The 24,019-nt window shown below is 35.5% G+C and overlaps 2 protein-coding genes across 3 annotated transcripts; both read right to left on the bottom strand.

Annotated features, from left to right (window-relative positions):
- Positions 1-5,343: 5,343 nt before the first annotated feature.
- LOC121791494 (UDP-xylose transporter 3-like) lies at positions 5,344-12,761 on the bottom strand. Its single transcript, XM_042189426.1, has 8 exons — positions 11,397-12,761; positions 11,018-11,207; positions 9,511-9,695; positions 8,891-8,958; positions 6,493-6,625; positions 6,178-6,339; positions 5,824-6,096; positions 5,344-5,741 (listed from the first exon to the last, which is right to left on the bottom strand). Exons 2-8 carry the CDS (start codon positions 11,136-11,138, stop codon positions 5,634-5,636), a joined length of 1,050 nt encoding a protein of 349 aa, XP_042045360.1. The 5' UTR covers positions 11,139-11,207; positions 11,397-12,761; the 3' UTR covers positions 5,344-5,633.
- A 971-nt stretch (positions 12,762-13,732) lies between these two features.
- Positions 13,733-22,789, bottom strand: LOC121791477 (B3 domain-containing transcription repressor VAL1-like). 2 transcript variants are annotated; one of them, XM_042189421.1, is made up of 14 exons: positions 22,673-22,787; positions 22,282-22,446; positions 21,530-21,611; positions 21,344-21,454; positions 20,243-20,847; positions 20,042-20,138; positions 19,771-19,945; positions 18,863-18,939; positions 18,674-18,754; positions 18,366-18,578; positions 18,161-18,210; positions 17,198-17,311; positions 16,010-16,077; positions 13,733-14,463 (listed from the first exon to the last, which is right to left on the bottom strand). In XM_042189421.1, the coding sequence occupies exons 2-14, from the start codon at positions 22,392-22,394 to the stop codon at positions 13,865-13,867; spliced, it is 2,385 nt and encodes a 794-aa protein (XP_042045355.1). In that variant the 5' UTR covers positions 22,395-22,446; positions 22,673-22,787; the 3' UTR covers positions 13,733-13,864. The 2 variants fall into 2 exon arrangements, with proteins under 2 accessions (XP_042045355.1, XP_042045349.1); XM_042189415.1 differs by having other exon boundaries at positions 22,282-22,789.
- Positions 22,790-24,019: the final 1,230 nt, after the last annotated feature.

Here is a 24,019-nt window from a genome sequence, read left to right as displayed (position 1 = left end):
TTTAAAATAAAATATAGTATGAACTTGTATCAAGTTATTCTATCATGCTATCAAAGCTAATAGTCAACTTTAATTTGAAATTTTATTTGACACAACAACATAACTGGCCGCTCATTTAACTAGTGGCTTTTGAGCCGTGTTTAATCGAAAAATCGACCAATTCAGTTGTAAACTTCCAGCCAGTTGAACTGGTTTGACCAATATATAAATTTTTTATTTGTTATAATTTACAAAAATAAATTTCACAAAAATCATGCTTAGAAAATTATTACTTGAATTTCATAACGGCCCAAACTAAAGTTGGATCAATGAAATTAAAAAAAAAGATTATACTTAAAAACTGATTTAGTAATTTAACGACATTCCAAAATATTTTGCTTGCTTTTTCTATACAAGTCTTTGTTTTATAGTCACGTCGTATTTTGTCTTTATTTTTTCAATATGAAATACAAGTTTTTGTTAATATATACGTCCATTCATTTTGCGTTACTTTATGTTTTACACAGTCAAAATTAAAAAATGATTATTTCAATTAACTTTATTTTATTTTTTTTACTATTTACTCATTTTAAACGTATAGATTTGTTGACATTTAATGCCGTTAGGATACAACACTTGTATTTTGTAATGTATATTCTATTTATCATGCACCAAAATTGCAAAATATTCCCTCCCTCTATCATTAAACGTTATACTTTGATCTGACACAAATTTTAAATAGTAATAGAAAATGGGTTGAATAAGTTAGTGGAATGTGTGTCCTACTATCATATACTTCATCCGTCTTATCTCAAATGATTGACTATTTTTCGGCATGTATTTGAGGAAAATGGTAATAAATAGTTAACTATTACTTTACCTTCTCTCCACTTTAACTATTTATTATCATGTTCTCAAAATAACAGGCAAAAAGAAATCAATCAATTGAGTTAGGACAAAGGGAGTATTAGTTTATAACAAAATTTGTGAAAAGATGAATTAGTGGAATACAAAGTCTATTATCAAAATTTGTAAAAAGTAAAAGTATTCGCGGCCATAGGGAGTAGGTATGTACACAACAAGGTTTAATTGCACTTTTTCAATATATCATAAAAATAAATATCACTAGAAGAAGTTGTGATCAATGTCGAACTAATTTTAAAGACCGAACTAGAGATCAAATTAGGGTTATTAGATCTAGTTTTTTTATGAGATGCGCAATTATTTCGACATGTCCACTTTACTTCATTGTAGTAGTAGAGATCAAATTAGGGTTATTAGATCTAGTTTTTTTATGAGATGCACAATTATTTCTACATGTCCACTTTACTTCATTGTAGTAGTATGTTTATTACTTCATTCCGGTACGTAATACCTTGAAACTGTAGTACGTTTTTACCTACTTCCAGTAGGTTTTGAAATGATTCAACACATGTTTAATCAAATTCATTGAAATGTGTTTTTACTTTATTCACTTAAAAAGATACAATTCATTCCAGTAGCTTTATTACTTCATTCAAAAACGTTATTACTTCATTGGACAAGATATTTACTTCATTCCAGTAGGACTTCAAATGTTTCTACACATATTTCATTCTAATAGCTTATTAGATCATTCAATGTGCTTATTACACCATTCAATTAGGCTATCACTTCATTTTGTTGTCATAGCTGGAATTTTCGGACTATCACAACGTTGACGGGATGGTCTTGACATCTCCGTCCACGAAACAGTCTGTACGTACTGGAATGAAGTAATAATCCTATTGGAATAAAGTAAAAACCTACTGGAATGAAGTAATATATTCTGGAATGAAGTTAAATCCTCCTTATATTTTATGACTTATTTGCTCTAGGCTGAAGTAAAATAGGCTCGTGATGAAGACGAAAATAATTTATATATTTGCACATATCATACATAAAAAATTAGATCTAAAAACTCTAATTTAATCTAGATTTACAGTTCTGTAATAAGGAGTGGACTTGCATATAATGGGTCACTAGAGATCTATGTGTATCATGACATAATCATATTTGATCTACGTTTCACTATTTCGGGCTTTTATGCCCTTTTAACTAAAGGGGTATTTTAGTCTAGCATTTTTTTCAAGTTTGTCTATTTTTAATGCATTTTTTCTGAATCTTTTTTCTTTCTTTTATATGTATCTTTTTTTCCATTTTTTCTCTCGTTCATTTAATTTCTCTATAATGGAGTTGATGCTAGTGGAATTCAAGCTCCATTTTTTAACCTCGGGGCTCTCTTAGTAGTAGTCACTGTGCACAATTATGGCTTCTTAATTCAAAAAATTCAGTGAATATGGATAAATTTATAATTGGTTCGGTTTCAGATTAGATTAGTTAGACAGTTATAAAGGGCAATTTCTATTTGTTAGGAAGGTAGTTATTCTTTAGCACTACAAAAAAGTGTGGTGGTATACTTAGTTTATATATATAGGAACGTAGGAATGTAATCAAATGCAAACTCTAAAAGTACTGTACAAAATTCAAACTATGATCAGGATCGTTAAAAAATGTCAACAGATTATAAAATAATAGCAACAGAAAATCTAAACACAATGTCAATGGTTAACATCGTGTTGACATTGTATTGATATTGTGTTGACATTGTATTGATACTAAAATCTTGAAATTTTACACTGTGTTGACATTGTGTTGACACCGTGTTGACACCGTGTTGAAAAGTTTGAAGTTTGTACAATATATGAGTTTGCATTTTATCACTACCCCATATATATATTAATCAATTAAAGAAACAACGCCAAAAGCAGTTTCTTCATTTTAATTTGATATGCTTTTACCACAATAAGTGTTATTAGAGATTAATATTTCTAGGTTGGGGATCAAACATAAGAGCATCCGCAATGGGGCAGACGATAGGCCGCTGAATGCCTCGGGCGCGCCATCCTCTGCCCACTGTGGGTGCGCGGACGATGCCCGATGCATCGTCCGCACCTTATAGATCGTCCGCGGACGATAGGGCATCGTCCGCGCCATCGTCCGCCCATTGTGGGCGACGCGGACGATGCAACGGGTTTTTGTTTTTTTTTTATTTTTTAATTCTGAAAAATTTATTTATATAAATACCCCATACTCCACCTTCATTTGTAACCTTTCCATTCACTTTCTCAAACTCAAATTATACTATAAAATGGATTCCGGTGAATACCCAAGTCCGAATAGTCCGATGTTTTGGGGTGGTGCACGTTGGCCGGGTACAGACCCTGACGAATATCGGCCGTTCGACTCCAACACGCAGTACGATCCCGAATTCAGTAAGGATACGTACGGTCTGTCTGACATGAGACTTTTGTAGAGTAGTCAACTTTTTTTTCATTTCTAACTTGTGTAAAACTTTTTTTTAATCAATGTAGGATTTGCCGTTTTTAATTAATCGTGGTATTTTTAATTATTTTGCATTGTCATATTTGAAAACATTTAAATTAATTAACAAAACAATAGTGAAACCTATAGGGCGGCTATAGGGCGGGCTTTAGGGCGCCCCACTGCTAATGCTCTAAAACCTCTCAAGGTAACGAAAAGGGCATGCAGTGGAACAACATCTACTTCTAAGTCCCAAATTCCAAATTTTAAGGGAGAAATACATGCAGTAAAAAATGAACACTATATTCGAATCCCAAGAATTGTGGGATAGAGAACGCTTATACTAAATCAAATCTGTGCCCGATTAGCAACTCCGAAGAACGATGTTGAAGCGTTGTTCTTCATTCAGTCAGCTTTGGAAGAGGATATTATCCGAGGATTTCAGTTACAAATTCTGCCCATGAATTAGCATGGGAAATACTCAACCACGAGTATTTGGGTGATCAAAAAGTAATTAAGGTACGATTACAAATACTACTTTGACTAAAAAAAATACTACTTTGACTAAAAAAATAGTATTACATTCATGGCATCATTGTTGTTGCACTACCCTCGTCACCCTCTCCTCTCCTCTCTCTTTCTTTCTCTCTATATGAGCAATCGATCTCTCTCTCATCTCTCAATTTTCCGACCTATAGCACCAAGCCAACCTTGTCGCTCAAAAATGAGGGTTTCTTTGAAATAGAGAAGATCGAAGAAGAGCTTCTTTTTGAGAGAGATGTCATGTTGCTACTGTTCAAAGGAAAAGAAAATAAAAATATTTCAAAAAAGTGAAATCGGCACACCGTGGAACTGGCAAAAACCAAGAAAAATCCACAAATTTTGAACCTGAACGGTCTACTCTTTCCCTAAACTAGTGAGAAGATATGTGTTACTTTTATTTGATGTCACTAATTTCATACTTCAACCGTCCCATAAAAATATGTGCGTTTGAAATGGCACGGAATTAATGCACAATTGATAAAGTAAGAGAAAGAATGAGAATGATAGTTAAATTAGTGTCGGTGGATTGAGGGACCCACTATTATTAGTGTTTAATGAGTTTGTAATGGTGGGTCAAAGTAGTATAAGTTGTAGATATATTAATGTATATGAGTAATGAATTGGAGACAACTTTCTATAAATGGAAACCCTAATATTTTTATGGGACGGACGAAAATGGAAATTGCACATATTTTTATAGAAACGATGGAGTAAATAATATAAAAAAAAATTGATTTTCTCTTTAAAAAATATCTCTACAAAGTAACAAATTGAGCTTTAATTTTCTGTATTATTTGTAAATCAAATAGATGAAATAAATAATTAGTATTTGGGAAACAAATACACTTTGAAAATCAAGTGCAATCGAAACCCTAAGAAGAGTTGGTGGTGTTTGAATAAAACTTATGAGATTGAGCCAAATTCGTCCCAACTCAATCCGGTTAAGTTTTTATTAAAAAAAAAAAAAAAACTTTTGTCATTATACAATAGTTTTTATTAAACATAACGATTTTTGGCAACATTCATTTTTTATTTGGATCACATGTCACCTTTATATAGAGAGAGCGCTTTATTGTGAGCGACCATATATTTTTCCCTCGTCACTTTCTGTTTGTATGTCTTGCCTCTCTTTGGCATACGGCCTTTCAGTTGTCGCTCAGCAGATCAATTCTCTTTACATAGTACTTTTATTTACTATCATAACAAGACGCTCAGCGGATCCATTCTCATTAGTCCTGAACATAATACTTTTATTTACAATAACAATAACAATAACAATAACGTTCACTTGAAGTTGGAGTGGAGAGGTGGCAAGAGCTTTTGTCATGAAAAATTTTCTATCGCCAACAATAGCTATTTTGCCATCCATGTAAAGAATGTCTAAGCTTAGTATCGAATGGTAAAACTTGAAGGATTGCAGATATGTCTGCCAAAAACTATCTATCAGAAACAATACTAATGATGGAATTGGGAGTCTAATTCCAAATAAACCGAATCTAGCATAAAATATTTAAATTTTCAACCAAACTCGAGGAACTTCCCACCAATTAAATCTACTTATTAAGCTTGCAACATTTGGTGATTGAAAGAGAATCTATTCTGTATTAGCACACTTCCGAGTATACAAAACTGTTTGACTGGAAACACAACTCATTCAGCTCTCAATCTATTCAATTACACAATCCATAGTGTCCCTTCCAGCATCGTCATCGTCGCTGCTACAGTTGCTTCCACGCAAACCAGTTAAGCGAGTTGATGCCACCCAAGTTTTACACGTGCAGGTCCTTGTTTGAGTTCCATTCCGGCGCCCTTGCACCCTCAGCAAGAACTCCACCGTTTTCAGCACTTAAAAGAGGATCGGATTCGGCTTCCTTGGCCTTCACACACACAAATAGATAGTCATTACATCATCTTCCGGCACAAACACAAACACAAACACAAGAGAGGAAAAGTGAGCACCTGGGATATTTGTGCTGCTTCAGCACTGGCCTTTTGCTGACTCTCGATAGAGCAACAGTACGAGTACAGTACCATCCCCACGATAGCAATCAAGATTCCTAAAATGTTCCGCCAACTAAAGGGGTCTCGAAGAAGAACATAACCAAATGCTAAAACAAGGCATGTTTTCAAATGCCCTAGGACCTGATAAGTTACTGGTGAAGTCTTTCCGATTACAAGAAAAGTGCTGAAGTTCACGGAAACTGACATTAAGCAGGATAGGACAATAAATGCCTGTCGTCAAAGAAAGAGAAATCAGAGTTAAGTGCTTAATATTATCAACCAACTTCAGTAAAGAGTAGTTCCAGTTCTCACCAGCACTTGAGGAGTGTAGTTGAAAGCAAATACATTCTGCTTCGTCAGAAGCCCATCCACAAACGGTCCAGTTACAAAAAGAGTGATTGCCTGATAGGGACAAGATTGATACAGAAGTTGGGTTGAAGAAACCTTGAACTTCTTCTGTATGGTATTTGTCATCTAATGGTGTATCAAGTTAAGATCCCAAAATTGAAACCAAGACATAAAGCTGACAAATCAATAAGCCAATAAAAATGATTAAGATTGCTAATAGAACCGAAGAAAATCAAACCACTGAAAATCGAGTAACCAAATTATAGTAGCAGAGGATACGATTTGTGCAACACAAGTTGTTACAATTGCAAGCAGAGACAAGACTGAACCCAGGACATTAAGCTGCAAATCAGTCACAGTTGCAATCCCAACACCCATGAGAAGAACAACTAGTGAAATTTGTACATTCCTACTGCAAACAGAGATCAAGAATATATGTTAGCAGCCAAACTCCAAGGCATGTAATCACCAAAATATAGTTAATGAAAAAAGTGTATCTTGTTCATAGTCAATGGGAGTATGTCTCACCAAAAAAAAGGATACAAAGAACATAGTAATAATAAAGAAAAAGGCCAGAAAAGTTCTATATGATTTCTTAGACCATTGGGCAATGGTAGTGCGTATTTCTCATGGCTAAGAGTATTTTTTGGTTGTTAAGGAGTATGCAAACACAGTATAGTCACTCTGTCCTCAATCTAGTTTAACCACATTTATTTTGCTTAGCTATAGTCATTTTACAACTTGTACATCAGACAAGACTATCCTTTGCAAAAAGAAAATTCCAAGATTATATTCCAATAATGTTAGACAGCAAGAAATTCCAAAATACGCGTACATACATGGTACCGAGAAACTTGCATGGTGCACATACATATAGTAGAGAAAATTGTCGAGTTGAGAAACAGGTTCAAACTAGAATAATGCCAGCCAATAATTATGCTTTTCTAATAAGTTCTCATTTGTGTTGATGGCCAGGAAATAGTTTTTTTTTACCTGGAAACTAACCACCAATACATCCAAGATCGAACATATGCTCAGGGAATTCTGGGATTTATGATAATGTTTTATAGGAGTAACAGTATTTTTATGAAAATATCAAAATAGTTTGTGACTTAGTGTATACTGTAAGTCTGTAACGGATAAGCATGCCTCTCATATGATGATATGACATAAATGAGGATGAACCCCCATCACTCGAAGAGAGACTTGGGATCTTGATCACACATGGAAGCACTGCACAAGAGGTGTCGGAAGCGTGGTGGATTTTTGACGTGCAGGAGGAGCCATCTTCGGAGGCAGAGGCTGTAACGTGGAGGCCTAGGGTAGAAGATATTCGAGACAAGAAGAGTTGGTCAATGAAAGATCTCTATTAGTTTCAGTATTATCTTTAGATTCTTTACGATAAAATTAGGAGTCTTTTATTTAAGATATAATTAAGGTTTGAATTCTGTTGCATTTAGGATTTACTTGTTTCTAAATTTACTTAGAAGAGGACTCTCTTGTAATTATCTCCCTATATAAACACCTGAATGTTTGAAGGGTTGGGGCAATGTTATTAAAAAGCAGCCATGGCGCCGCCGTGGCGCCATTGCGTGGCGGGTTTCGGAAAAAACGCCATCGCCACGAGCTGCCACAAAACTTTTTTATGGCGACCGCCATTTGCCGCCATGAGTGAGGCGCCATGGCGGTGCCATGGCAGTTATGGCGTCACTTTTGGTTGGGCTGCCCCAAACCTCAGCCCAATTACCAAATAACACGGCTCAAATGATTTTTAACCCTTAACCCGGCCCAAACCCGGCCCAAATAATGAAATAAAATGCCAATTAAGTCCAAATCTAGGGTTTTTTTCATAGTATCTCTTTCCCTCTCAAACAAACCCAACCTGCTGCGCCCCCAGTCCCACTGCCCTAGTCACGTCGCCGCCAGTCCGTCTAGAGCAGCCCACTGCCCAGATTTTTAAGGTAACCGAAATTGTACCAGATTTTCTAATTTGCATGCCATTTTAATTAGGAATTAGGGTCAGATTTTTAATTAGGATCAGATTTTTTTAATTAGGGTCACATTTTTAATTAAGGTGTAGCTGTGCAGATTTTTAATTAGGATCACATTTTTAATTAAGGTGTAGTTGTGCAGATTTTTATCATACTTCTATTTTTATAAATTTAGTAATTGCAGTAGATATAGTAATTAAAAAGCATGCTTCTATTTTTAATAGTTGATAACTTGATATATTACAATTTTTTATTATTTTCTAATTTTTTGAATTTATATATACATATATTACTAATATTTTATTAATTTATTTATCGACCGCCATATCCCGCCATACTGATACGCCATATCCCTGAGGCGGTTTTTGGGCTCACCGCCGTAAGCCGCCATACGCCATCCATAACATTGGGTTGGGGTATTGGGAGAATAGGAGTATCAGTAAGTACCGAGGCCTCAGGGAGGAACTCTTGTTATTTCCATTCGTTTTCTTTTCCATTAAGTGTTCCGATTCAGTTTCTTTCTTTCATTCTATCATATTGTCGAGTACGTTGTGCGTATTGTGTATGCTACCTTTTGCTCCACATCAACTTGGTAGCACAAGAAAGGGTTTTACATGCAAGTATAGTTCATATCACACAAAGAATACAAACTAAGAAACTGGAAGAGACAGATTTAAAGATCTAACCTGAACAATTTTCTGAAGAAAATAGTCTCTAAAAGAACAGTGCATGGGATAATTGCCAATTTTGTCATCTGAAAATCATTTGCCATAAATTATGAGAACTTTAAGCTAAAACTAGTTTGAAATAGGTTAGAGAAAATAGAGGGAGTCGAATATTGCCGCCAATATCAAAATTTAATGTTCTTTAGATATAGCAGACAGACTGTTCCTAAAGTAATCACCAATCACTAGCAGAATGGAAAGTGAAGGCACTACATTCTTCAATTGCAAAAATATCAATCTACATTGATATCTACTTTTAGTCATAAGCACCTATAAAAAGTCTTTGCCTCACGTTATACTATATTCCATACAACTGCACCAGACCATGGTACAATGTAGCGAGTGGACAACCCTAATATGATTCACATAAACTGAAGGTTGTTGCTGTGTGCATAGCTATTGTCTACACTGAAGGAGTTCTTTTCTTCTTTTGTGCCTGACATGGGGTAGGGATTACTTCCTTCAACACACCAAAAACTATTCTTATAAAATGGTGCTCTTTTATCTTGAGGAAATAAAACTCATTGGTGTATCCTCAATTGCATGCCAGAAATTCAAAGAATTTTAAACATACAACTAACCTGATAGAAACCCACAGAGTTGAAACCCAGGCTAAGATTTAAAAGCCCAATGGATGTTCCATTGAGAATTCCAAATCCCGTGACAGCTCTTGGATCAAATGGCTTGTGTTCAAACCATTTCATCCATAGAGCAATGTGAAGGGAGCAAAAAGTAACAAGAAGATGCCAGCTAGTAAGAGTTGTAGCTGCAAAAGTAAAATAACAGGAGAAAACAGAAGTTAAATATCAAGTAGTACCTAAAAGTGAAACTAGAGTTCAATGGCTAGGGCAAAAAGGTTTCAGGAAAAAACCACTAGATGGACATTAAATATCATATACCAGTGTGTTTCTTATTACTAATGAAATAAATTAGCAAAAATATGTAAATCAAGGAAATAACATAAGAAGTGACTTCAAAACGAAATGCACACGTGCAATAGCAGACAGCTAAGATCACTGACTGATACTCCCTCTGTCGGCCATTAGGAGTCCCCGTTCACTTTTACTAATAAATGGTAGGTAGACCCCACTTTCCACATTTCCACTCACATTCTATTATAAAACTAATATATAAAAATAGGTCCCACATTCCACTATCGTTTCTCACACACTTTCCTTTATATTTCTTAAAACCCGTGCCGAACTCAAATGGGACTCCAAATAGCGGACGAAGGGAGTAGATATTTCTTGAATAGAGAATATTCTAATACATGCAAATCTCAATGTCATCAAATTTCACACAATCAGCAATAAATTAGAATGAACTCCATTTCTAAGTGTGACAAGATGCCTTTACCCACCTTTAAATGCAAATGCTATAACTAGGAGTAACAAGTGTAAAATTTGATCTCTCTATTAGTAACAGATTTTCAACACTCAGAATTCGGAAACTGCCAAAACTGCCAAAAAAATAGGTGGTAGTTATTTGCGATCATGAGTTAAACAATGTTATCAAATAGCAGATATGGCGGCACCATGGGACTATGGCATGGCGTTCTGTGGTGGAAATGCCATAGCAACATGGCGCTGCCATAGCACCGCCATATCCGCCATTTGACAACATTGCGTGTGTACTGCATTTAGGAATGGGGCATTATGCAAGAAACATGGATGTTAGAGCTGTATTTTATGCTTTATTAATTGTTTTAAGAGTTTTAGATGTTATATTTTTGTTATTTTCCAATTTTTGAATTATGTATAAATAATAAGTATTATTTTATTTATTTAATTATTGACCGCCATATCCGCCATACTAATACGCCATATCCCTGTGGCGGTTTTTAGGCGAACCGCCATAAGCCGCCATACGAGATTGATAACACTGGTGTTAAATATGTTAAAACAGAAAGTATCATCACCTAAATCTATGATCTGATTTAACCTGTCCACATGATTTACTGCAATTAAATCAGACTAAATGGCAGCAGTGAATTTAAAATCTATGGGAGTTGGGACAGGCATAACAGCACAGCTAAAGCTCACATAAACAATAAGTATATGAATGAGGTCCATTGAAATCTCATCTCACCAAAAGTGAAGCCAAGAGTGCTAATGAGCGCCTTGTTGCATATGACAATGGAAACAGATGAAACCACTGAAAGACTCAATGCTCCAATAGTCCCCAGCTGATACTTGTTGCTTTCACTCATCTTCACACTCCACTATCTCAATACCTCATTAAAATCTTCCACTCAACTCAGCAGCCAAATCCAGCTCCGCTGCAGACACAACAGTTATCTCAAATAGTTTCACCAAAAAAGCATAACACCACAATCAGTTGAAACAAATTCCAAACCCTAGATCTGCTAGCTCCATTTCACCAACACAATCGGTGATATGAAGCGCACAATGTTTATGCAACATATAGATACGAAAAATCATTCTTCTGCAAACAAAAAAGAGTGTACCTGGCTGAGAAATTGATGAAGTAAAGCAGGTTTTAAACAAGTATCTGAATTCTGAAAGCCGATCAATCTGTTCCCCAACCAGAACGAGGGAGGAGCAGAATTGGAAAATAGAGTATAATACTCCTAATTTGATTGAATTTCCCAGATATTTAAGTGGTGCTGTGTAATGATGTAGCACTAGCTTATTAATTACTCCAAAATTAAATGTATGAATTATGATTAAGAAACGAGAGATTCGAATTGGAATTGGAATTGGAATTGGAATTGGAATTTGGAAGCCGGGTAACGGGGGCCGCCGGATTGCGGCGTTAGCAAATGGACCGACCCCTTTGTGAGTATTTAACAAGCAATCCAAAGTTAAATCAAATGTATATAATTATTAGAATTTTTCCCATGACATTTTTAGTATTATCTTCAGATCCCCTCTGTGGTACTCATTGTTACTTGTAGTAATATTAATTGTTACTCTTTAATAAACTTGTTATTTCGTACTCCCTCTGTCCGTTTTATAGCAGTAGAGTAATTTTGTTATTTTAATACGTTACATAGTAATAGAGTCGTTTCCATTTCTAGTAAAAGTCAACACATTTCTTCTCATTTACTTATTCTCTATTCATTTCTCTACTTTTTTCATTTCCTACTTTATTCTACTTTTATTTAACTCACTTATACACAATTTTTCTTAAATCGCGTACCGAAAAGAAACGCATTCACTACCACGGAACGGAGGAGTAGATTATTGTTGAGTTTTATAGCTTGAATTTTATTTTTATGTTAATTATATATCAATTGGTTAAATGACAAGTCTGTTAAGTATATATGTAGAAAATGTTAAAATGGATGAAAATTATGAAAGAACAGTCGTCGGGCGAAAATCTGGAGTGTTGACCTGGGTCAGGTGGAAGCAATCTGCAAAGTCATCCGGACATGTCATGTTGTGGTGCAACCTAGAGACTCCATAAATTCACTTGGTCGAGGAGTCATTTGACGCTCAGTCGTTCCACAGATTCACCTGAGCCAGGTGGATCCAATCCACAATTTCACCCAATCAGGTCGAAAAGTGACGTGCCAATGCAAAGAGTCTACCTGGTAGATATAACCTCGACCACATGCAGAATTTGTTGTGTTGGCCCTATTTTATGTGATTTAAATTCCTTTTAAAATGAGAAGACTTAGCTAGGGCACGAAAATATCATCAGTTATCACAATACTCAAATTCCATAGAAGAGAATATAGATCCGAGCGACGAATTCAAGAGAAGAAGAAGATTACATTTATCCCAAGGTGAAACAAAGCTCTCAATCAAGATTTTATCAATCAAAGGATGAAGTGAATATTTGAAGTTGACGATTTTGGAGGATTAGAGTTTGCTTGAAAGATGGAAGTTGTCGTCTATATAAAGGGAGTATATTTATTGATGTTAGTTGGGAAGATAAGAAGATGAGAGTTGGGTTGGAAGATGGAAGTTGTCGGCGTTAATATCCCACACATCATTATTATTGTATAGAGTAAAACTTTAATCTCGTATGAAATATCAAAACTTATTATCACATACAATGTACTCATGTAAACTTGAAATAGCATGCGAAGTACTCATGTAAATTTGAAAGTGCGAAAGGTAGCAGAAAGAAGATGTCAGCATAGATTGCCACAATTTCCCTTTCGGGGCTAGCGGTAATTTAGACTCATAAAACTCTATTTGTGATTATATTAAATGCTAGGGTCTATGGCGGTATTTTTTTTTTTTTTTGTCAGAGGTGTGGTTTTACAACCCCAAAAGCAATGGACTAAATGTTTAGTTCACTTTAATTTTTTAGATCCACGAACTTTGTCGTATCAATTTTGGCCGGTAACATTTGAGAATATCTTCTGAGATCCATTAACTTGAATGTAATATCATTTAAGCTTTTTTCACTATTTCCAACCTTTTTAGGCAAAATTATCTTCAAACCTATAAAAGGGCATTTCAATCTATTCTCTCTTCTTTATTAAAATACTCCTATTCAATTTATTTTGTTTCTTTCTTTCTTATTCATTCTCGATTCCCATCACCCCAATCTTCTGATCCTTTATAGTTTTGCACCCACTCAACACTTGATTTCCTTCAAACCATGGCCAAAGTAGAAAAATGTTGGACTTCGTTAGTAAGCAAACACCAACGGCTATCATTGCTCTCTACGACAAAAAATTGGAGATCTTTGATTTAAGAGACGAGATATTTGGTCGAACCGAACCCTCAATTCGGTCTCTTAAACTCCTCTTGCATTTTTTTATGGATAAATAAATTTAAATTTAAAGACCATCAACCTTGGCGTCGTATCGTATGCTTGTTGATATATCCAATGAATTGCTTCTTGTCGATAACATAACTGTGGTTTTCAAATATTATGCCACATGTGATCTCCAAAAAAACAAAATTTGTGGATTTCAAATTTAAAATAGCAATAAATAAATAAATAACGTAACTCTTACTGATGTCCTCTCCCATCTGTATCTGCAGGGATGAAGGAGAGATTTTCTTGGTTCTGAGCGATGGCAGGTGGGAGATACGTATCCAACGGTAGGGCAACCGACTTCACCAACGTCGTCAAGCTCATTCCGGCCGTCTGTGCAAGCATCTCGTCCTCGCGGTGGGGATCACAGTTGAGGTCCAACTGCCCTTTGCTCGATTCTTCCATGTCAGCTTCCTTCCCCATTGCGTCTGCCTCCACATCTCTGGCCACCCTCCCCAGTTCGATTTTAAGGGAAGCCCTATCCTTGGCTTGGGCAACTTCAGACTGCCTCTTTTTCTTGCGCATCATCAGTGTCTTGAAACGGCGTCGTACTGTCTGACAGACATTGCACTTGCAAGAGGGCTCGTGCTTCCCTTTTCCGCTGGGAGGTTGTATGCAGACTATGCAAGTGCAGCCAGGACGATGGCGAGGATGCCTTGTGGTGGCCCCCACTGAACTCTCAGCTATGTCACTTATGTTGTCTCCTAGAACTGCAGCAGTTGCCAAGGCATCTAAGCCTGAAGGCTCCCCTCCTTTTGGCATCTTGTTTTCCGAAACTTTTCTCCTCTTGGATTCTGAAGAAGGAAAGAACATAACTTTTTTAACATCAAAAGATGAAAGAGATAACCGATGAAGAGACGTGAGTCACGAGACGATTGCATCACAAGAGATAGAAACATTCTAATACTAAGGAGAGCAGCATGTTGGGATTTTCTCTCTGGATGAGGACTAGAGTACAACTAAGACGTGGAAACTATAAATTATTGATGTTTAAGGAAGTTTTTTTTAAGGAAATTGCTGAAGAGCTAAATCATTTCAAATTCAATAAGCTACAGTATCAATACATCAATCTGGTAATTAAGAACTGGTAAAATGGGAACAGTTCCCAACAATCACTACTCCATCCATCCCAAAAAAAACAATCCCTCTTTGCCATTTTGGTACGGCCACCAAAATTAGTCCACTTCTATTTTTGGAAAAAATTTCACCATACATTACACTACTAATGACGTGGTCCACTATTCACTTTAAACTACTCTCCCTCTCTCGCCAACTTTACCAATTTTGCATCAAAACCGTGCTGTCCCCAAAGTCTCTATTTCTAGGGGATGGAGGGAGTATTATTTTTTAAATCCTCAAAAGTGGTAAGTGGCCAGATCAGAGAAAGTTTATATTTTTCTTATTTATTTATAAATGAACAGAAATTTAAAGACCACATCACGGTGGACTCAAACCCGAGACCTTTGGCATCGGGCATTAACTGCACTGCCACTAGGCAGGCTGGCAGCATAATCATTGGGGTTTGATAATGTGAACACGTCTATGACAGAACTAAATGCTCAGCCACTTCAGTCAAAACAATCAGAAACAAAATACTTTGCTTTTATATCTACTTTATATAATAGACCTACTGAGAAGAATCGGGAAGTGATATAGTGCGAGTATTCAATAGCATGAAAAATGTGAAGAATGAGAGTAAAGAATATATACAGTTAACATGGCAATTAATGTGAATGAGAAATTGAGAATGTTAAACAGCACTGAGAGGCCTTTTGCATTCCTGTTCTCGACAGGCAGTATTCTTATCAATCCCATACGTAATCTTGCTGACTAACTGATGTGAGAGCTTAGAAAGCATGTCTAATTATGTTAGGTGCATCATGGCATTTTAGGAGAATGTATACAAGAATAGTAGTTAGCCCTCGAGTAAAGCTATCTAATATAGAAAGGAGCTCAACATTTGTAATGAAAGTAATTGTGGTCATTTCTGATTGTTATGAGGGAAACCCATCGAATAAATGTATCTAATATTGAAAGGGGCTCAACTAATAGTTGTCATTTCTAATAACTACGAGGGAAAGAAATCTGGATTGAAACACAAAACCGACATGCAAAAATTTACGTGTCATAATTAAAAGCTACATGAATCATATGTTCTCCTTGACAGTCCATAGAGCAGTGACCGTGCAACACATGCAGAAAAAAAAGAAAGCACACCACACCGACAGAGGAACCAAGTATGCACATGTGAACTTGATAGCATCACTTAGTAATTAGGTAAGTATGTAAAAGCACATGGGTAAAAGAGATTTTTGTAAGGATATTAAGCGGAGTTCATACCTTTGTAACTAGGAACAAAAGGTTCCAGATCTTTGGGCCTTATGTCCTCGGGAGCAGGACATGAGCACCTGAAAGAAAGCACCATAAAAGAAAACCATAAGCACACAATTCTATTTCTTCGAAAACTCTTAGAGACTGAAGTAAAGGCAGGAAGAAGATATGCATGAATAGAAACTGGATTGGGATATAACTTAACTCGAAATACAGAAACAAATGAAAGATACAATCCTCCTAGGAGGCCAATAATCCTCTCACCGAGGCCTACGGTAGACACCGATAACAATTGATCTTTTCTGGATACCTTTCTCACAAAACCTCCATAGTTTATATAGGAGTTTACAATATAATAATCCCACCAAACTTGCACCTAATTGATTCCAATCAATTCCCAATTGATTCAAATCACAACTTATTTATTCAAATTAAATCTAATTTATTCAAATCCCTCCAAATCCTACTTACTTAAAATAGTGCATAATCATAGTATTTCATAGTCAACTCTTGGGGCTGATTTTATTCCAATTTATTTCCTGCAATTATTCCATGAATGGGGACTGATATCACTGAAGCACCTCAATTAGTAAGAGCCTTCCCCTCCAACCAATAGGTTATGGATTTTAGTCACCCAGGGTGACATGTGACTCAAAAGAAAAATAGTAACATTTGTTCAACGTCGTTCTATATTTATTGTTATAATGTGATCTCAAATAATCATTTTGCAGAGTTTCTACTATGACTAAAGATTTCTGCAATTCCATAATTAAGAAAGTTGTGCAGTTATTTGTTACTTTTACCCATCATTATGTATTCTTTTCCATCAAACTGCTAGGAGCATTAACCTGTTACTTTTACAGAAAAGAGAGCAGAGGATAAGTAAACTTATGTTACTAATTCTTCACTTAGTGTAAACTTCCAGCCTGGGGGGGGGAGGTATGGTTCATGTTTTTGGAGAATTGATTTTTGAGAGATTGTGTAAAAGCAAAAAATCACATTTATTTTGTCAACGGAGAGAAAACGTTGGCCTTAATTTCAAATCATGTCATGTAAACATGTTGGGTGTCAAATGAATGTGAAATTGAGAAAACTGTGGTTTAAGTTTTATAAACAAATCTGATCCACAAAATGGGAGTTCTACGATGTGTTCTAAAGTTTCCAAAAAACAAGCTCTAAATTATTGGCGTGGCTAACCTTTTTAAATCCCATATATTCTCCGAACATGACCACTTTGCAGAAAGAAGAGCATGCACAGGCAATATCCGCCATTTCAAGCAACTGTCACACTGAGCCAGCTGGTCCTGCTCCCTAAGAAGATTACTTAAAATTAAGCGCAATTTGGTCCACAATCAAAACTAACATGCAAACCCCCCATAAAACATCCGAACCACTTAAAGTAGTCATTTGCATAATTTTATGGTTGATTGCTAAGTCGTTGGTGATCTCCCCAAAATGTGTGTGGGGAAATGTCTATTTTTGATTTGATTTGGGGATGTCATTCCAACTGATATTTGTAACATTTTGGGGGACGAGAAAATTGTTAAAAGGGAAAAGACTGAAGGATGTGTAAGCAATGTGTATTTTGAGGATGACAGAGAAACACTATATAAATGAGCATCTTACAACCTATAACAATAAGTAATATGACACATGCTCTGTAACAAGTTACCCAACAACTTTGATTTCACTAATAACAATAAGTAATAAAACAACAATAAAGAATAAAATTCGTAATATTTCTACACAATATTAAAACATGCTATTAGCGTCTTCACTAAAAAAACCTTGAAAAATATTAAATAAAACACATGAAGTGGGGAAAAATCAATAAAAATCAAAACGGAGTTAATATGCCCCAGGGAACACTAAGTCCATAATGCTACACCTTTCTATCAGAAGATTCTTCAACATTTCATGATTCGGTTTATAACCTGGTCCTACTAATTTATGATGATTTAATCTTCAAACACTAAGAGTCTAAGACCAGATGATCAAGCCACTAGCATTAGTAAATTACAATTCTTTGCCACATTCCAGAGGCAGATAATGAAAACAAAAGGTGACGTCCTTAAGAAACACAAGTAGTAAAATCTAGATAAGTTCAGTTAATTCAGGTTCATTGAGAACTTTTTTGAGAGAAAATCCAGTGATACTTACCCTGATGGTCCAGACGTGAAAACTGTCCGCTTTCCAAATATTGGAGGTTCCTAGCCACAAAATTAATAATTGCACTAGAGTATCAGAATAATGATGTAATAATTAGCAGATGATCCTAACAGTGCCATTTACCAAAGACTTATAATAATATGCATATATGAGATTACAAGAACAAAATATTTCCAATATGGTGACTGAAACTTACTTCAAATTCTTCAAATTCATGGTCCTCAACTACAACAACAGTAGGTTCAGCAGTGGGAGATGGACGAAGCAACTCTTGTGCTTCTTCCCAAGTTATTCTCAGCTCCATGGCTTCATCAGTATGCATGTGAAGCCTCTTATTTTTTATGTTCTTCAACTTCTTCCTCTCCGATATGGACTGCTGGAGTGAATCATCAGAAGTTTTACCTCCATTCTTGACATTATTTGGCATGGCAAGGTATCTCAATTAGAATATACATCAAAATATATCGAGTGATGCATTTTGGTAAAATAGCAAATAACACATACTAAAAGCAGATTGCCAGTAGCGCCAGAAAATGATGTTTCCCCAGGAGAATCACCACTTGTTGAGGCGAGAGTTTGGGAATCCTACTTATTTGCCAAAAATAACATCTATGAGCTACGTATTGTGATTGAGAAATATAGTGGAAAAGAATCCATGAAAGAGGTGTCAAGGCAAGGCATAAAAATTATGACCTGGGCATCACCATTGTTTATTGCTTTTCGGCAGCCTATGACAAGTTGACCACCAGGTTCTATGCGACTAAATGTCACTAGTCAAAGAAAAAAAAACAAGAGAAGGGAAGTTAGCTTGTATGGAAAACATAATATTGACCGAGTCAGTATCCACACTCAGCCCAGATGCATATTTCAAATAGAAATAATAAGGTTTATTCGAATATATAGAACAGTATCTAACTATTTATTTATTGCATACGAAAATCCCTTTATATTCTAAAGGAATTTCTTACACATAACACAAATGATAATGATGGTAATTCCACTGGAAAAAGAAAAGGCAGAAGTATAGCATAGAGTGAAAGAAGAAAGAAGAAAGAACCAAAGAATGCAAAGAAATTTTAAACAGTAACATGTGAAGTAGGAAAATGTATTTTTTGTACGACAAATCTTATGCAGGATAGCCAATAAATGAATAAGGGTATAGATGATTCAAAAATAGGTCTCATGGCAAGTTGCACATCAATATAGAAAGAAGGATTTGAAAATTGAAGAGTTATTCTAGCATTTTATAGTTTGTAAGCTATTAGTATTACATTCAAATTCAATTCACTATTTGTTTCAAGCAACAAGAGAAATAAGGAATATCCTAACGTAAAGTTTATTTGTGAATAAACTTGTAAAAGCTGCCTTCTGTCTACCTGGTAACTACTAAGGCACTCACTCATACATGGGCTATAACAGAATTCCTATGTGTTTGATGACCTTATATACATTATTGTCCCAAGTTGAAACTTTTAGGGGATTCCTCTACTTTAACTTTCCAGTTCTAGCAAATGTAAGGATTCAAGATAGTGAGCACAAAACAAATAGTAAAAGATTAACTGTCACAAACATACGAGATTTTACATTAACTGAGTATATACCCGTGTCACCAGCTTGTACTTGCATATTTTGGATGCAAGGGGTTACGCCTTCCAATACGTACATCCTGCTGTTATTATTAGGCCAGAACCTGAATTGGAAAGTCCACTCTTTCCCCGTTATGTCTTGAATCCTTATTGGTATACCTTCCGATTGATTAATCAGGGGAAAAAATGCCTGAAAAAAAAATAGAACTTTGATATAAGTGAGGTCCCCAGCTTTAGTTAACTTGTTTCTATGAGGCATTTTTGCAAAAGCAAATGAAGGGCATACTTCAGCACAAGCTTTAGGAAGGACCAGGCGACCAATTCGCCCAGCATCACTGGCACTCAGAACTTTCTCAAACAGAGGTACTATAATGGATTTTAAACTAGAGACTGGTCAAGGAAAAACTGAAGATATATATCAAGAAGACACATCTAAAATTGGGGGTGGACAATCATAAAAATTGAAAAGAAGAACACGTGTGGATACTCTCCAGATAATTGCTGCAGTTCTTGGTCAGTGATCCTTGGCCAATACCGAGGAAGCAACTGATTACGACCTCGCCCTTCCGCAGGTGGCCTTGCAACACGTGCTTGTGAAACAGTTCCTTTATTTACCTCAGACCCAACAGTAGGGCTAGGTTTGGGAGGTTTTGGTAGAACATTGAGTGCTTGTTCTAAAGAACCTTTGCTCTGTTCGCTTCCTTCAGCAATCCCACCAGGAAAAGGCAAAATAGTGATCGGACTACTTGAAGGTGTCATCAATGAGAAATTTACAGAAGGTTGAGCTAAAGAATCATAGCTATTCTTAACCCCATCTCTTGGTCTGCTATTAACTGTTTTGAAGGTAGATGACAAACTTTGTTGAGTGAGATTTGGAATGCGTGTGCTGCTTTGCCTACTTTTAAGCAAGGGATCTTCATGTGTAAGTTGCTCAAGACCCGAACAACCATCAATTGCACCTATAGCCTTGGTCAATTGCAGTAACCTCTGAGTGCTAAACTTATCATCATCAATGCGATTCTCAACAACTCCAGGATGAACATCCTTAATCCCATTTGTTGAAACTGTGTCCTTAGAATTGTTACTAGGAATCTGCATAATATTCAGGTATGAGCATCTGAAATGAAAACTAAATAAAATAGATGTAAGATCAATTAGATATTGATTTTGATATAAATATGTTAAATAATTGGGATAGGATTAAAATCTTTGTGTTTACAGAAATCGCTAACAAAAAAACAGGAAAACTTAGAGGAAATGTCTAATATTTGACAGGCAGAAATGCATCATACACAGCAGAACAAGCTTCGAGTGGTTTATCTCACCAGCCAAGGAAAGTGAGATATAAAATGGATAGGGTGAACAAGAACAAACATTCACATACAGAATTCCATCCATGATCTTTTTTAGGACAGAAAAAATCTATGGAAACTCATGACTACAGAAGATTGAGGCACAACCAATCAAGTTTCTAGCAGATAGTGATAATAGCATTTAATTTCATTACAAGACTGGAAACAACAATTATCAACAATCATCACGAATATGATGCAGTTCTTGTAAATAGCAAGTTTTAGAGTCCGATAACCTGAAGTGATTGTTTAGAATGAACTTCCAATCGCTTTAGACAGGTTATGCACCCAACACCTCCAAAATCCATGTATACATATCTTGAAGCAATGCACCCACAATGAATTCGCTGCCAATAACAAATATTTATGGTCGGACAAACTAGAAAAAGTATAACAATGAAACGACAACTCAAATTATTTACCTTCGCACATATCCGACATTCCCTCCAACCAGATTCCTCCGAGTGGAACGTTTCACAGAAAACCGAATTCTCATAGGCAGATCTGAACTCACATTCACACCACGTCAAACCACAAAACGACAAAAAGCAGATAGAAAGAACATGCATGTGCATTTCTAAAACATTAGTCGAAGAAACTTCCAATTAAGCTTTAGTAACATGAAGAAAACAGACACGCCAATATTCTCTCATGCAACCAAGAAAGTAATTTATGAGGCAGTTGAAAAAAACTCAACTAAACAAAAAAATTCACTGCATCGTCCAAACAGAGCAGATATTGTTCAAGATGGACAGTATGGTCGTTAATGTCAAAATTTGTCTAAGCATTAAGCTTTTCAGTGCTTGAATAGAGTCGTATGCATCATAAGAATCATATCACAACTACTACGCTTTTTAACAGAAGAAACCACCACAAGATGATGATCATGTCAAGGATTGAAAACTAATCAAGCAAAAATACAATAGTTGACTTGACGAACATAGTGCATTGTAACACCTTTTGACTAGAGTCATCATCATTCCAAGGTTTTCAACACGGTTGAATTTTCCTACATTCGAACTAAATAATCTTTACAGAATTTAGAACCAAAAATCCTAAATATAGTAAAAGTCATTATGCTTTAAATCAATCGAAGAAATCCACAAAAAGGAAGCAATCTCAATTCTGAAGACAGACGACTCGAATTCAACAAAAAAAAAAAGAAGAAAATTACCCGCATCTGTAACACAGGTTAGCAAATCCACCTGATTTCAAGCTCCAACCTTTCTTCCACTCAGACGACGTCGTTCCACGGCAAACATGATTCATGCAATACTTTGACCCCATTCCTCGGAAATTCAAATCTTAAACCCCAAAGGGGAAACGCAAAATCAAAACCCTAAATCCGCAAGCAAGAGAAATTCAGTAAATCCGGAGGAGGGAAAAATTCGATACATCACTAATTTAAACTCCAAATCTCGGATTTAAACTCAGAGTAGGAGATAAAAAAGGAGTAAAAGCAGGAGGCGGCGATCGGAGAAGTAATCCGGCAGAGGCGAGAAATAAGAAATTGAAATATAATTAAATAGACGGAGAGAGAGACAGAGGCGCGCTTGTATAGATACATGTATATAAAAACGCGTGTGCATGCAAAGGGGGAAAAGATGCACAAAATGCATGCTTCGATGTCTCTCTTTCGCTTCGAACAGAGATACGGTAAACCCACCAATCCACACAGAGGGTTAAAAGTTAAAACCGTTTACTCAATATTAACTCTAATGCAAGTCAAGCGTAGTAAGTAAACACACCTTGGTAAAAGTTGGCGGACTGTTAATTTGGGTGGGTAAACAAAACTCCAGGATTCCACGACTTGTCCAACATATTAATCCAAAAACTATGTTTTCGCTTAGAAAATTGCCATTTAATATTATTCGTTGTTTTATTTTTGGAATAAAATATCTTGCAATAAAATTATTGATCAGAATAACAATCGATCATCACGTTAATATTACGACCCCCCACTATTCAAGGAAATGCTCCAAACCATAAGACAAAATGGTAGGGACCTGATATTCTACTTTATTTCGGAAGGGAACTTATATATATTTATTTATGTTGTTATGATTTTATTTATTTCACAAAATAAATCACTAATTGGGATAAATCATTTGTCGTGCACAACAGAGCTAGGGCTTGTGCTAAATATACACATACACCAAATTATTTTATAATAAAACAAATTAATATTTTAAAATCATATATTAGAAATAAAATAATTAATGAGTGGAACAGCATACGCTAATCGTGCAATCCTTTGTATGTCTGTTCAGTATATGCAAATGTTACTATTACGACCTATGCAGCACTTATAATTTTATTTTGTAATAAATGGTAAATGTTAGTACATTGATAAAATATAATCCTGTCTTACACCAATCTTTCGACTTAATTAGGCACAGAGAAGTGTTTAATAAATTTTATATTTTTTTCTTCAATATGTACCGTCGGTTACTTCATATATATGCCATTTTATTAATCAACCACAACCACAAAAAGCTTCAGGGTTTAAGACCATTTTTTGCAAGCTGTGTTTGTACGTTTATTGCATCACTACCGTCGTCATGAGTAACAAATCAGATTTATAGACATCAATGTTAACAAATAGTAGTATTAAACTACTCCATAACTCTACTGAATATATTTAAATAAGAGATTTTTTATGGGACATTCTAATGGTAAAGTCATACCTATTGGCTATTGGTCCAAATATCTTAAGCTTGAATTTCATCAATGTCTATCTTGGCCTGGTCGTCTTCATGTGTAACTCATATAATTGTAAAATTAAAATTTAATTTTCCTTCAACACTGCCAAGTATTTATAGGTTAATTAGATTTTCTTATGCAAATATTTATTGTGATGATGAATCAGCACTAGAGAAGTAATTAAAAAATTAAATAAGAATAAATTACTC

This window comes from Salvia splendens, chromosome 2 (assembly GCF_004379255.2).
Source record: "Salvia splendens isolate huo1 chromosome 2, SspV2, whole genome shotgun sequence".
Classification (NCBI taxonomy): Eukaryota; Viridiplantae; Streptophyta; class Magnoliopsida; order Lamiales; family Lamiaceae; genus Salvia; species Salvia splendens.
The sequence above is the reverse complement of the archived record's forward strand: the minus strand, read 5'-3'. Positions and strand labels throughout refer to the sequence as shown.